This window comes from Siphateles boraxobius, unplaced genomic scaffold (genome assembly GCF_051911475.1).
Source record: "Siphateles boraxobius isolate OS27281-9 unplaced genomic scaffold, OSU_SipBor_1 2, whole genome shotgun sequence".
Taxonomy (NCBI): Eukaryota; Metazoa; Chordata; class Actinopteri; order Cypriniformes; family Leuciscidae; genus Siphateles; species Siphateles boraxobius.
In genome coordinates, this window is record NW_027508810.1 from 1422018 (window position 1) to 1437500 (window position 15483).

General features: G+C 38.6%; 1 protein-coding gene across 2 annotated transcripts in view; it reads right to left on the reverse strand.

The window, feature by feature from the left end:
- Positions 1-15483, reverse strand: part of thoc2 (THO complex 2) — a 107399-nt gene that overhangs the window by 44312 nt on the left and 47604 nt on the right. For both annotated transcript variants that reach the window (XM_077235636.1, XM_077235637.1), the window contains exons 16-21: positions 9469-9553; positions 7797-7890; positions 7333-7413; positions 6980-7076; positions 4589-4706; positions 1122-1301 (exon numbers count right to left, since the gene is read on the reverse strand). In XM_077235636.1, coding sequence (XP_077091751.1) covers positions 1122-1301; positions 4589-4706; positions 6980-7076; positions 7333-7413; positions 7797-7890; positions 9469-9553 — 655 coding nt within the window. The remainder of the gene's footprint in view (positions 1-1121; positions 1302-4588; positions 4707-6979; positions 7077-7332; positions 7414-7796; positions 7891-9468; positions 9554-15483) is intronic.

Sequence of the window (15483 nt, forward strand, 5' to 3'; positions counted from 1 at the left end):
AAGCAGAGAGCCAAAACAGTAGTTAGGTCACCAGGTTTTCTCCAAGTGCTCTCGATAACCAATCCGAAGCCGATGACCCATCTAATTTTGTGGACGAAGGAGTCTGTCTGGATCACAAAACGCATTGCGAATGTATAATTTTGTGCATTAATATGAAAATAAAATGGAATGTACCATGAACTTTCGTGCATACGGCCAGATGCATTTTGTGATATAGTCTGTCCCTTCTGTCCACAAAATTAGCACCCCTTCAATAGAGATTGAAAGTAAAAGATTGAAAAGGGAAAACAATTGCAGATCTGAGGAGGGAAAACTGTGAAAACTGAGATGTTAACTCAAAAACACCTGATATATTAATATAAACTAATATTAACATGATTCCATACAAAAGTGTGAATAAGACTTGAGAGCTAGACTTCAGTGAAATAAGATAGTATTTGTATATGTTGCCTACAGAAAGTAGGACCTGAGATGACTACTACACTAGTCATTTGAACTACTTTTATGGTGTCTTAACGATCAGTTTTGTCCTTTTAAGATATTGACAGCCACACTATATTCTTTTGATGTTTGGAAAAGAGCAGCATGAACACTTATTTATTTCCTCAGTGGAGCACAAGGAATTTACATATCATGCTAGTTTGGAACAACCTGCGAGTAAATAACAGTTTTCACGATCCCTTTAATAGTTTAGACAGGCTGTCAGACGCCAGTGATACAAGACAATGATAAAGGGTCATGTTGTGTTGAAGCATGATTTTTCAGTCATTAACATATTTTCTCCTCTAATAGGGGCATCTTTACTAATTGGCAGTCTTTACCTCATTAAAATGTGCAATTTTATTAATGTGCAATGTCGTTTCTTCCTGAACATCCCCTCCAGGAGCGCTAGTCTGACTGCGTCTATCTATATAACAGCACCATTTTAACTTGACTGAAAAGTAAGCATGCATCAAACTTTGAATAACCCGTTTTGAGGAAATGTATCATCAGCTCAGCTCTACTGCATGACAAGTTCTGCTGCGTGTCATGTTTAATTAGAGGTTTTCATCAGTTTAGAGATGACAGATCGCACTGAGGAGGGCTGAATGGATCAGTCATCATGGTTTGGTTGCTCGTACCTGATCGTAAAGCTTCCCGACGAGCTTCAGGTGCTTCTCTCCGCCCTCAGAGAAGACCACGCCGTTCCTCTGCTGCGCCATCAGCAGACACAGCGGCAGCGCCAGCTCATGGTCCAGAAGAGCATCCTTCAGGCGCTGGGACGACTTCTTAGTGTTCCTGATCTGACCGAAGTAGCCACCCTACACAATCACAACACATAAATCCATGACTAGGGGGGCAACGATACCCTCATCTCACGATTTTATACATATGACGATACTGAACTCACGATACGATATTATTGCGATAATCCAAGACATATGATAAAAGGTTAACAAATGAACTGTTGATTAAAATGGTAAATTTGGTTCTACATTGTTTTGGTTTTACGACTTGGTGCTGGAAACCCAATGAACAGGACAAAAGTGACACCAGAATAACAATATTCATGATTCTGAAGATCGAAAAAATACACAATTATTTTAGATGAATATGCTTGCACTCTTTCACTGACTAGATATATTTAAAATATTGTATCTGGTAATATTTGATATCAGGAACCACAAATATTCCCTCATTGTATTATTATACATTATATTCAAAATTATATATAGTGGATTAATGTAGTACTGACACTAAAACTCTGAAAACTCTTTTCCTCACAATAATTTTTATTTCGGGTGAACTATACACAATACATAGTTGCATTTTTGTATTGCGATATATTGTGACACGATTTATTGTTACACCCCTATCTATTACTATATCTCTTTATATGGAGTTCATATGCACAAGATGGAGGGATGTTCTCACGCTGCATCGATCCTCAATAGAGGCTAGAGGACGAATGATTGATCGCTTTTGCTGGAACAATCAGTTATCGACAAAAACCGATGTTTTCCCCCCAGTTTGTATCCATTGCTGGACCGACCAAGAAGGGTCTGCTGTCATTATACAGTATGAGAACGACCTCTAGAATGCAAAGTCAGTCATTTAACATTCAAACTAACTGTTTTGAGTGTGCAGATCTTCGTATCTTTATTTTCGTAAACAGTCGTTTATGTCTTAAGTGAACACAAACAGTGCATTCGATGTTACAGTATAAAAAGCTGATGTCATCCTTGCTAGTCCTGTTGAACAGTCTCTCATTGCTCGTAACTAAATCGCTTTAGTGAAGATTATGCACTGTTTCTGTACAGTTGATAACTATTCAGTTTGTGTAGTATTACCATTTCTAGTGCTTGAAGTTTAGCACTCGAGTGTTGATTCAGGACAGCCGCATGTGTTTCGGATGAAGAGAAAGACAATCTCCCAAAAATGCAGAGAAGCTCAAATTGATAAAGAAAACCCTGCCTTACCTATTTAAGTAGGACATAGGAAGGACACAAATACTCAGCACTTTCTGGATAATATTCCGGATCATTTTTGTATAAGACTACTCACTTTCTTTTTTTTTTTTTAGGAGTTGCAGTGTTTCTTTTAGTTTTTGTTCTCAGTCACAATGTTTAATTACACCTTATGGGCTGTAATTATGTTCAGTTTGACATGAAGTCTTGCAGGCTCAAGCCAGAGTATCCTAATATGGATCGTGTTTTGCATAAGCCCTGTTTTTAAAGGCCTATCAAAATGTTCAATGTAAAAATGTATATTTGCTGTGCTCATTTATTTGATCCTCAATTAAAACAACAACCTAAATCATCTGTTAATAATGTCTCAGGAATTAATTATCTGAAGAAAAACAAAAAAAACACTGACATTCAACAGAAAGCTTTAATTATTACTTAAAGCTTGAATGATCAAGATCGGCCGATCATGATGAACGAAATAAATAAATCTGTAATCGGTAGCAAAAATCCTTATCGGAGCAGTCAAACTAGATGGCACTATACTGGCACTCCTGGTCTAGAATTAAAGTATCTGTGCAAGCACTCTTGATACAGCGGCACCAAATGTATTTGAACCCTCTTAAAAATGTATAAATGTTACTGTCTTATGTAAAATGCCACTGATTTTTATCTAAGTTTTAAATATTAGCACACGCACACATCTAGCACTTTCAACGCCTGAGACGTTGGTGCAGCCCCAATCTAATGCAATGACCAGGCGGGCAACCTCCCCGTCTCTTTCTTGAAACCAACACGGAAGTGAATTAAACTGCAATTCATCGACTGGCCGCTTGAGGCTGGCTGCAAAGGTGAGTCAAATCTGTTTCTCCCCCATGTTAAATTGCCCAACTTTACCGCAGAAAAAAATGTTTACAGCCTGTAGCAAAAAGTGGTTTTGGTCTATATAGCTAATCTTGCCCTCATGACAACTGTGAGGGGGGTGATTTTGTTTTATAACTCACCCGTTTAGTTGATTAATATTTAAAGTTCAGCATAATTAAGGGCGTGGCCACTTGAGTGACAGGTGGATTGAGGCTGCTGTAACTGCTAGCCGATGCTTGTCTATCTGTTAACGTCACCCTCAGCTAATTCCAGCAGCTGCTGTACTTGCCGTCTCTGCAGTGTGCTTTTTCGGGATTATTTCATACAATTTAATACACGCATTATACCTTTGCCCACGCCGTTGGATTCCGTCGTTGTCGAGTATGGAGAGAACAACCAGCGCTGTATTTCCAGTTGTTTTCCTCGCATGCACTAATGGATGCCTGGCAATTTCGTTGCTTTTTGGAGTATACAGGCTACACTCGTTATGCGGTACCGTTGCTCTCACGGAACAGATGTGCTTATTTAACTTTTAAGTGTTAAATAAAAAGTACCGTGAGATGAAATCCTGCAGGTGTCAGTGCTTTCTCTCCGTCCAAGCAATAGATGCACACCCTTGAATGAGCGCGGCTTTCTAGTGCATTTACTTGAACTTCTGAGGTAATATTTTTGGTTTAACCCATTTGAGAAATTGAGAAGGCGGCCAAAATCAGATTTTAAAATCGACTGAACTGAATAAAGCTCTTTACGAACTCTACGTGCGATGCTGCGCTGACTGACATGTATGCGCATGAATCACTGTCACACGCACAAGCTCAGAGCAATATTGTAAGTCACTGCATGATAATACATTTTTAACTAGCAGAATAATAATCAATCACGATACACATTGTCTCACTTTTAGTTACGTCTTTTAATTATTATAGTATTTCGAAGGGCAAAAACATGAACTTTAACTATTGGCTTTACTTCTACATTCAGCTGTCACTTTAGCGCGAGGCCAGTAGCATAGCATTAGCACCTCAGCTCCACCCACATCCAAACTCTTTGCCCATTTTCTTTTATCCGGGAGTGACGAGAGATGACGCGCTGCCAAGGTGGCGGATGACCCCGCCCACTTTAGGCTTCAAAAACGCTCTTCAGAAACCCACGGGTGACGTCACGGACACTACGTCCATATTTTTTTTACAGTCTATGGCAATGACACATCCTTAGATTTGTAAGTGTGGCTTAAGTGTTGCTAAATAAAAGGCTGAGTATCTTTCAGCGGTGTGGCGTACCTCTGCTTTGAGCTGTTCTCCACCTGTCATGGCCTCCAGCTGCTCCACGGTCATCTCATCTGTGATCTCGATTCCTGCCATCTTCTGCACAACCTCCTTCAGAATCAGCAGGTCAAAGCTGGCACAACACAAAGCACAGGGATAACTCAAGACCTTCGAACTAGAGACACGTTTTAGGAGTTCAGCATCCTTAATGATGACGGATAATGAATTAGAGATGTGATTTCTTGGTGTTAGAGAACATACTCAAATATCGGATCCTGCTCTAATGTGAATGTATTGGTTCCCAAGACACAAATGCAGTTTTAATGCATATTTGGGTCGATAAAGCACTAAATCATTAGCATGGCCAATTCCCACGGCTGTCAGAAAAGACCTGCAACCCATTTTTAGGTCACAACTTCAGACACAACTAAGACTACTTTACTATGCTAATTTAAAACTAGAACAATTGAATTGCACCGGCACATTTTAATGTAACATCTTGCTCTGATTGTTTTTACGTTCAGAAAAATCAGCTCTTAATGAGAAATCACACCGGAGACGGCATCATCTTTGTCAGTCAAGTCCTTAATCGAACATGCATCCAACCCATACGGCCCATTACATGTCGTCTCCTGTCTGTCAGCGAGGGCTTTAACTGCCTACACACACACACACACGTCTTGAAGGAGAACCCACTGCTGCTAATGCAGAATACACTGTTCTCTCACACAGCCACTGGAACTAGCCTCTTCAGTCCGTGAATATACCAGTCTAATTGTTGCACACTAAATATATTAGTCATTTGGACTCGTGCGCACCAGTGTTGCAAACACAGCACATTTCATGCGTCTACTTCATGTTAAATTGATCTGATATCAGGTTTGTGTTTTATATGAACACTGATGTATTCACATAGTAGTAACGGTCAGTACACTGAATAACTGCTGACATTCATCAAGAAAAACTAATACTGAATACTTAGAAAAAAAGACCTAAAAGTCAATATTCTTGAATGTGTTTTGACATTCAACTTCTTTAAAGACTTTTAAGACTGAATGTCTTCCTGTACTTTAAGGACACATTCACTCAATAAAGCAGCAGTATAAAGTACTACTTTAGATACAAAATGAGCACTGGCCATATTCCAGAGGTCCTCATATTACTTCAGTCTTAGAAAATTCAACTTTGTAAACTTCCCCCTTCTTGTAAGAGCTTTCCTGACTTCCTGGGTTGTCTACGAAAGCCTGAAAGCAACTGATTTTTATGAAGGACTTTTGCCGAAAGGATATCACAATTAAGCCTCTCTTCAATTCAGAGACACACGTCAGGATAATGCTGAAAGACCCATTCTGTTCTGTAATGCCAATGTGTCATGCAAAGAAAAGGGATTATTTCAAACTATAGTCTTACATAACCAGATCTATATAGTCTAAATATACTTTATAATCAAACTATCATAACGGTGTACTGATAATGACCTCATCTGTTCTCATGACGCGGTTGAATCTCAGAGCTGTAGAAAACACATCCACATCTCTACGATCAGATGCTCTCTGAACGCTTTCATTTCTGTTGTGTTTATTTTGTTATTGAGAAGAAAGCGCTCAGCACATATTTACATATTCATCGAAACGTTGCTCTCTGCATCGTGGACAAAATAGGGATAATAAAAATAGCATGCTATTTTTATTCAGTGCCCTGAGTAAGCCATTCAAGACAACAGAAGTGTACATATGTTCCACAAGACAAAATAACAGAAGTTATAAAAACTTCTCCATTCAAAAGTTTACATACACTCGATACTGCGTGTCGTCACCTGGATGATGCACAACTTTTTTTGTTTTATTAAAGTTGTTCATGTGTCCCTTGTTTGTCCCGAGCAATTGATTTTGTATGGTAACACATGATCATAAATAAAGTGTGTGGTAGGGCTGCACGATATTGAAGAAAAATGCAATATGCGATAAAATTATGCTTGAAGTGTGTAAAATAAACTTAAATGATCTTATATATTTAAAATTATATAACCAACATATCCGTTTCACATTCTTTTTGTGACAAGAAAACATCCTTACTGCTTCTGAAAGTGAACAGCAGTGTTTTACTGTAGCATAAGAAGTGTTATTTTAACATCAGTGTAAACCAAAGGCCTACATTAGTTTAATTTAACAACGGAAACTGAATAATCAAATGTAAAAATAAAGCACTGCTTAGTTTTCACCGTATGCATTAAATATATATACACTGATTATTATTAAAGCTGCAAAAGTTACCTAGCCAAGAGCAGTGAGTGATAACCCCAGTTATTGCAGGGCATTGCGATATTTCGATATATTGTGCAGCCCTAGCGTGTGGTAAAAACAACATGGTGGCGCATTAAAGGAAACCGCAAACATAAATGCGTACCTCTTGCCTGCTTTCAGCTGGTTGGTCACATACTGCAGAAGACCAGCTAACTCAATGGGGTATTTCCTGAAAACCGCTCCACAAAGACTAGCGAGACCTACGGGAAGGACGTGATGACAAAAGCAAAATATTATCATAAGAATGAGCATTAGAGTCTGTAAGAGGGCAAGTCAAGAATGTCACGCATTTTGTGCTCCAAATTGGTTTCCGGACACTCTCTAGCGGCAGAGCCAAACCATTTAAAGAAATGACATTTAACGTCCATTAAGAATGTCACACCGAAGTTCAATTTATTCAGCATCTCGGCACATCGAAGAGGCGTTTGAGAGGAAGAGAGGAAACCTGGCACTCACTCTGCAGCCATGATGAAATGGTCGTGTCATCATGTTTCATCTTCTCTTTCTCTGGGTTGGCTAAAGCTTCAATAATGCAATCTGCCCACAGGGTCAAGGGCTCAAACACACCACGTCTCGCTCTTTAAAGACAACACATTCGCTATAAACGGCAGACACAGTTCAGTCTATTACTCATCCGGCCAGTCGTTGTTTCGGCATGTTCAGATGAAAATTAACAGTCTATTTTCCTCCGCTGCTCTCCAAACTGGAGGAATGCTTTTTTCCTCATTTTAAATGGACAAAGCTGTCAGCTTCGGTGATGATGATGAAGTCAAGGTGAGCGATTACATGCTATTTTAATCACGCGCAAATTACGGGAGATTTGGAGGAGATCAGCAAGTTCCTGGGAGAGCTGTTATTAGCGGAGGGGGAAGATTATCATACAGAAGGAGTGTAATTATAACAGCCGTCTTAAAGGATACAGGCCAGCACGTCGTAGTTGAGGGAGGTGAGGTATTTCAGAGAGTCCACCACTGGAGTTATCAGGTTGTCATACCACTGGATCTGAGACAGAATCTGAAAGAGAAGAGAGCAACATTACATTCATTACTCTAACAATAGAGGTCTTTGCAGAAGTGATTCACTCCTCAATTACAAAAAAAAAAAAGCAAATAAAGTTGCATCAGAGACACTGCTAAAAATAAACGCTCTTTAAATGATATCAAACATTTAACTATAATGCATAATTTTCAATTGAAATAGAAAACAACGATGTTAAAAATAAATAAATGTATTTATTTAGCGGCGCCAAGCTCAAAGCAAAACATGGCTGGGAGCATCAAACCAACTGCAACAATGAGCAATTAAAGACACATTAAGATCATTGCAGACAAAATGCCAGAAAAATCAAATACAATCAGTAGTAATTTGATTTAATGGTTTATCATTTTTGACCAATAGGTGGCGTTTTGACCAAATTTATGTGGTCAGAGTAAGGTGCCAATGAGGATGCAAAGTTTGGTGTCAATATGCCAAAGCATTGCAGAGATACAACCTTAAAATCATTTTGGCACTTTGCTTTTGATTTGTTTTGCCTTTCGGTACGAAATCCATAAATTGTTGTCGGCACAGCCTGAAGATGATCTAACTCAAATTTGGTGAAAATCGAATAAACGGTGGAGGAGTTCGAGAAAGTTGGTTTTGAAAATAAATCAAAATGGTGGACAGGAAGTTCAGCAGACTATGACATAATTGGTATCCATGTTCTCGGCATGACCCAAGGAATCTCTTAAGACCACTTTCATTACAGGCTTATTTAATCAAAAGTTATTAGCATTTTTGGAAATGTCATTACAAAACGTTGAACATCAATATGAGACGCCCCTCTTTGCGCACAACACTAATTATGTTTCCTAAGCATATGGCATAATGCATTTAACAATTAGACCAGGGACATTTATTCATTCAATCCATTCTGATTTCATTTTCAACTGTGGCAAGTGTTTGTCAGTTCAGTGGCAGCAGCATCAGTCAGTGCTCTCGCTCTCTCACGGCGTTCATAAATTGAGGAAAGGCATAAGAAAAACGCAGTCCTCCGCCACTGATTGAATAACAGCCTTCGTCAGAGCTGATCTTTTATTTCACCACTGAATCTCTCAGAATTTTTCTCAGAAATGCTAATGAACTCAAAGGCTTGCCAACGTCAGCCACTTCCAAATCTTTTCTTCTCAGTGTTCGAGCGCAGAACTCGCCGAGTCTCTCGTCGCTGAAGACGTGCACAGCATGAACAGTGACAGCAGAACAAGACTTCTTCAGAACTAACCCAGCAGAAAAAAGCATCCTGATGAAAACTTTCTGGCACACATAAAGATCAGTCAGCCGTGGTCGGCCCAGTCATAAATTTCTTACATTAGATGGAGAGATGCATGCGATTACCGTTAGCCTTCTGACTAATACAGACTATATTTAGCCTCGTGTTCAATGCTTTTATTCTGATGTTGGACATTAGGCCACTGGTCTGACCTCATATACATGTTTTTTAATCTCAGGCGCAATGAACATTGATGGCACACAGCAGATTGTAAAGGAGCCCTGTAAAAGCCTGTCATTAGTCTAGCAGACCATTATGGCCGTCACAAGCAATAAAATACTCACATAATCAAAGAGAATGGTGGGGTTACTGTGGCTTAACTTTCCGATCTGCCTTCCTGAGGGCTTCACATTCTCCTTAGTCAGCCGCCTGGGGAAGAAAATCACAGAGAAGAATGAGAAAACAGTGGCATAGGAACACCAAACGAGGATAATTATTAACTCATACGCTCACCGTTGACTAAAGGCATACCTATAAATTGGCTATACTAATTCAGGGTATCTGCACACTTTTTATAGTGACATTTAAGGCTTTTTAAGACCTTTTAAGGAACTGAAGAAATCAAAATGAATACCTAACATTAGGGGTGCGCAATATTGTCAAAAATATGTCTCAATATTTTCAAAATTTTGTTGATGATAATTAGATGATATTTTACTGATTGTGTTTTTGTGCTGGTACCATGGCTGGTTAAGGCCTGTTGTTGACAGCTGACTCACGAAGATATTCATTAGGTTGCAATATTTGCAACCTAAAATTGAGTTCCAGGGGCATTTTCACCCATTGATGGACATTTTTTTTTACTTAGAGGTATGCATCACCTTTTATGTCAAATTCTAACATTCAAATTAAATTACATTAGAATTATAACACAATACCACTGTTACCAGTTAAATTAAATCATTAAATCAAAATCCATCATTGCAGTGCAGAGGAGACACAGAAGCAGCATCAGAACTGGCATTAATATATTTACACCATTTACAACTGCATAAATAAAGCTAAGAGATTTTCAATTCTTCAATTCTTAATTCAATATTTAAATATGAACTGATTTCTAATTGTAACATTTTAATTACATGGTACTTTAAATGTGAAACTAAAAGCGCCAGTAGGCGGCGGCAAGTCTCAGGGAGTCACTCATTCAACCGATTTGTTCAAACGGCTGATTCATTCAGGAAGTGCAAGTGATTGTTCATTGAATCGTTAAAATGATTCGTTCAAAACGTGGATTTCAGTCAAGAAATCATCGCTGTTGTTGCATTGAGACTCTGCTACGGTTTCATTTTGAAATTCTCGTCAGCGAAATAAAGGGAAAACAAACAATATTGACAATATTGTTGATAAAATGTAACTCACAATGTTCATTTAACTGTTATATAAAAGAAATACCATATTTGCTATTGTGCACGGGAAAATAGCCCTCTTGCTGATTAAATATTGTATGATAATAAAATAAAAAAAGCTTTATACGTCTATTAGGGAACATACCTATAACTGCACTGACACATCACGCAGTGAAAGCAACCGTGAGAGACAATGCGATGTCAGCTCGCAGTGCGCCCTCGTACATAAAGTAAAACAATGATTACAATATCATAATAGACAATACACATCGCACACCACTACACACATAAAGAATGAACTTACAATTGAACTGAAATTAACCAGCTTTCTTCTCCTCTCCTGCTGTTTCGCGTGCAGGAGACAGACGTAATGTTGGCGCGAATGTGACGCAAAATGTCACGTGAACGAGCAAATCCACAAAGAACGAATAATAAATAAAGTACGCTAATAAGATAGTTTTAATTTGGAAAACATTTAGATATGTCTAAGTCAAATTGCCATCGAAAATTTAAGACCTTTCATAAGTAAAAATAAGACTTTACGACTTTTTATGGCCTTAAATTTTTTAAATATAATTTAAGACTTTTTAAGACTTTAAGGACCCGCGGACACCCTTTAATTTCGTAATTTATCAGCCAACATTTGGCTAATAATTGACCACATCACATGGGCAAATTAATTTGCGTATGATTGCCTCCAGAGCAAGACATCGGCAAATAGTTATACATAGCACCATAAGCCCGGCCCACTGCTGTGCAGTCGCTTAACGGCTGACGTTCATCAAAAGCAGACAGAAGCCATTATAATGACTGAGGCTGTCTACACTGATGCGTGTTCGGTTTCTGACATACTCCACGCGCTCGAGTCTGTTGATACGGTTCCCTATTCAATAACAATGGCTGTTTACTGACATGTCTTAAAGGAGCCGCGCCTTAAAAAAGGATCTTTTCAGACAGCGGGTCAGAAATAAGGTTGAAAATAATCGTTTTTATATTTGCAACAGTTTCTTTCCATCTTTCATTTTGTGCAAAAAACTTAACATAAGTGAAGCTTCAAGGAGAACAAAAAAATATGTATAACAAAACTGTGACAGTGCTAAAACGGCAAAAATATAACATCCTGGCAAAGCATGGTGTTTTCAAATAACTGAGTAAAAGCGATATCTTCATAGCCATCATTAAAATACACATCTTTCAAATTTAAAGGTATTATTAATGATAATGCAGTGTTTCAAAGCGTTTCAAAACACTGCATCATGAAGCTTTGAAACCTTTATTGATCTTTGGTTTCGAATCAGTGGTTTAAAGCATGAATCAACCTCACCAAGTCAGGTGATTTCAGCAAAACAAAGCTTTGCAATATAAATGTTTTCAAAATTCTGATGGTTCCCCATTGAGCTGCGTGATTAATCGTTAAATATTGCTATTCAAACAACCACGCAACTTATTCCTTCGTTAATGAAGATTTGTCTATGTCTACGATCACACCGGAAACATTAAAATCTAATCCAGATCCAGACTGCCGCTGATCCAGAGAGAGCAGTTGTCATGTATAGGCATGAAACAGCTTCACAAACTGTCTTTTCAAGCATTATCATTTTTTTCTGTTATAATAGTTAACATTATCATAGAAGAAACGGCATAAAAGTTTAAGTTCGGATACACTGATGTCTACGGTAGCAATCAAAATAGAGCAAATCACCTTTTGAAAGCATCAATTACATTGTTATACCAGTAGGTGGCGACAAGTGACTGTTATTCATTCAAGATATTTGTTCAAAAACACTGGTTCATCCAGTAATGAAACAAGTGGCGTATTGAGCGAGTCATTAAATCATCCATTCAAACTGATTTTAGTTAGTTAAAATTAATTTATTATTTTTTTTAAATAGACTGCAGCAATTGTCATTTTGTCAGAACCTCTAGTAAATGACATGTTATTTTGTTTGTTCAAAATTGTGATCTCCATTTAAAAAATTTTTTTTTAAAAAAATGCATTATTCTCAATTAATCCAGATTCGTGCAGCTCTAGTTGATCTGATGAACACATGAATGAGTGTCTAATGGCTTAAACTGATCTCTGGTCAGTTTTATAAATGTAGATTCTGTTTTAATTAACTTCACGATTTTAATACGTATGTGTTTAATACGAAATGGGCCTATTTTGACAAGCTCTGCCTAAAAACCTGTTCATATTAAGACAAAAACTACCAAATTCGTGGGGTTTATTATTGCTGGAAACTTGGTTTAGACATTAAATATCCATCCAACGAAAAACCCATCGGTCGACTTCTAGTGAACACGACAGCCCAGTGCTGTGATTCTTGCATAGATTATAATTTTCACGGCATGACAAGCGACAGACGGGTGTCTCCGTATCGTTAATAGAGAGAGAGGACGGCTGTCCGAGTCCTGTCTCGTTCATGTTTTATGAGTCTGTGCTGATTTCTTATCACACATGCCAGCAGGCGCGTGATGGACTGTCACGTGAAGCGCAGCGCCTCTTGGGCTGTTCTTTATAACGCTGTTAATTGTGAGTGCGGGGGGCCGTGTTTTCCTGCAGACCTGCTTTGTCTGAAGTGTGGCACAAAAGGGCCAATTAAAAAGTCAATTAATAAAGTAGCTGGGGGAAAAACACACACACACACACACACACACACACACACACACACACACGAGGAGGGCACAGAGCCAGCACTGGCATTGTGGAGTTTCAATTTGGGCTGGTGAGCCGACAGAAGCTGCTGACTGCTCACGGTGTCATTGGTCTTCATAAGGGTGTGTGTGTGTGTGTGTGTGTGTGTGTGTGTGTGTGTGTGTGTGTGTGTGTGTGTGTGTGTGTGTGTGTGTGTGTGTGTGTGTTCCTGAGCGTTCCCCACGTCGCATCAGGTGGACTAATTGGTTTGCTTAACCTTCAGAGCACAAGGAACACGCTCTAATGACATCTTCTGATACCCAGCAGTCTGATAAAGCTCACATGACATCAGTTGCCACACTAGGAACATGTTAGATGCATATTAAAGGCCCCGATATACTACAAGCCAAATCGAAGAATGAACTGGTGTAACATCAGGCCGAGTTTGCTGTGTGTTCATTTCGGGAGTTCAAAACAGCTCGTTAAAGTAAACTTTCCAGAAAAGTTCACTCGCAACTAATAAACAATTAACACTGAGTGTTCACGGGACAAACAGGCTAATTGATTGTAATATTCATTTATTAAGCTAATTCTATTAACTGATCCAAATTTTCATGATCACTTATAACAAGTTATTATTGATTATTAATATTTATTTACAGCTAATTTGCTACAATAGGCTCCGTCTTCCTTGAAATCTTCTCGTAAATTTTTTCTGCTCAATTTGTCAAGGTCAGACACAAGTAAATATATGAACTAGTGATGTACCGATATGACAATTTTGCCCAATACCGATAATTCTTTATATTTGAAAGCCGATAAATGTAAATCCAAATTTTTATATAATTTTATGAAGCCTATATGACAGACCTGCATGTTGCATTAAGAGCATTTTCCTTTTCAAAGTGATTCCAATCATATTTTAAGAAATTCAAAACCATCATGGTGAACAGTGCACATCTGAAGTGCCTCAGCTGAAGGATATAATACACTTATCGGCTTTAATATATCGGCCAAATGTTCTTATGCCGGTCCCGAAATGGCGGCCGATATATCGTGCATCCCTAACATGAACACACTGGAGAGATGCTTAATGGTAGAAATTGAAGTTGTAATTCTAATCAAAAGTGACACTGACTCCGTTTTTCATGTTCAATACTGTAAAGCTGCTTGTTCTAAAGCAGTGGTTCTCAAACCTTTTTAGTCGTTCCCCCCTTTAAACTTTAAAAAAAATCTGCCCCCCAAAATTTATATATATATGTATATATGAAAACGGAAAGATTTTTTACATTACAAAGTAAAACTAGTCCTGTATTCCTTCAATGTCCTTGATTCATATAACAGTAAGAGAGAATAATAGACCAGAACTTAAACTTTTAATTTAAATAAAAAAAAACGTTTAAATAGTTAAGTGATGCTTTGGATGGACACTATATAAAAGGAGCCAATATATAACAGCTGTGGAGAGTGCGTCACGAGTTCAGCTTCGTGTTGGTCTTCTCACAGCCGTGGAGCGGTGCGTTCACAACAGCAGCTTGTGATTCGTTCCGCTGAAGAAGTGCTTTTCTATCCGAGCAACTTCTATGTTGGGCTTGTTCCAACGGTCTGAAGAAGAACATCTCTGTGTATGCTGTTCGTTCGAGCTTTACAAGGGCAGAGCGCTAACCACTATTCACGCACTTGAACGCTGTAGTGACGTAACGGCTGTTTTTTGGGGGGTTTACTGCTGATTTCCCGCACCCCCTCTGCAGTAACCTTGACCCCCCACACTTTGAGAACCACTGTTTTAAAGCAAACTATTACATAAAGTACCATATAAACAAACAACTAATGTTTGGAAAGGCTGAAGTGAATTTCAAGGACAGTCATGGGCTTCGATGTGTAGGGCACGGGCGACGAGAAACAGGTTTGTGCAGTTTCTCTGCCATTTCAGTGTTTTCTCTTCTGCCAGCTGCTCCAAGAAGACATTATTTATGCTGTTTGGAAAGCAATCAGATAGTATATTAGATAAATGAAAATCACTGACAGACGGCAGCTTTCAAACGCTCGTGTGCACTTTCTGTGTTTGTTGTAAAGAGCGCCTGCAGCGCGAGGCTGAGCGGATTTTCGGGTAAGCGTTTAGATTAATTTCGCATCATGAAAGCAATTTGAGATGCAAGTGCATTAAACCAAAGTCAGTTATGTCTGAAGGGGTTAAAACCGACAGAACATCTGAAATGTCAAAACAGATCTGTGCATTAGTGTTAACGCAGACTATAAGACAGCCCGCGGCTTATGATGTCATCGGTAATAATCGAACAGCAATAATGTTAAAAAAG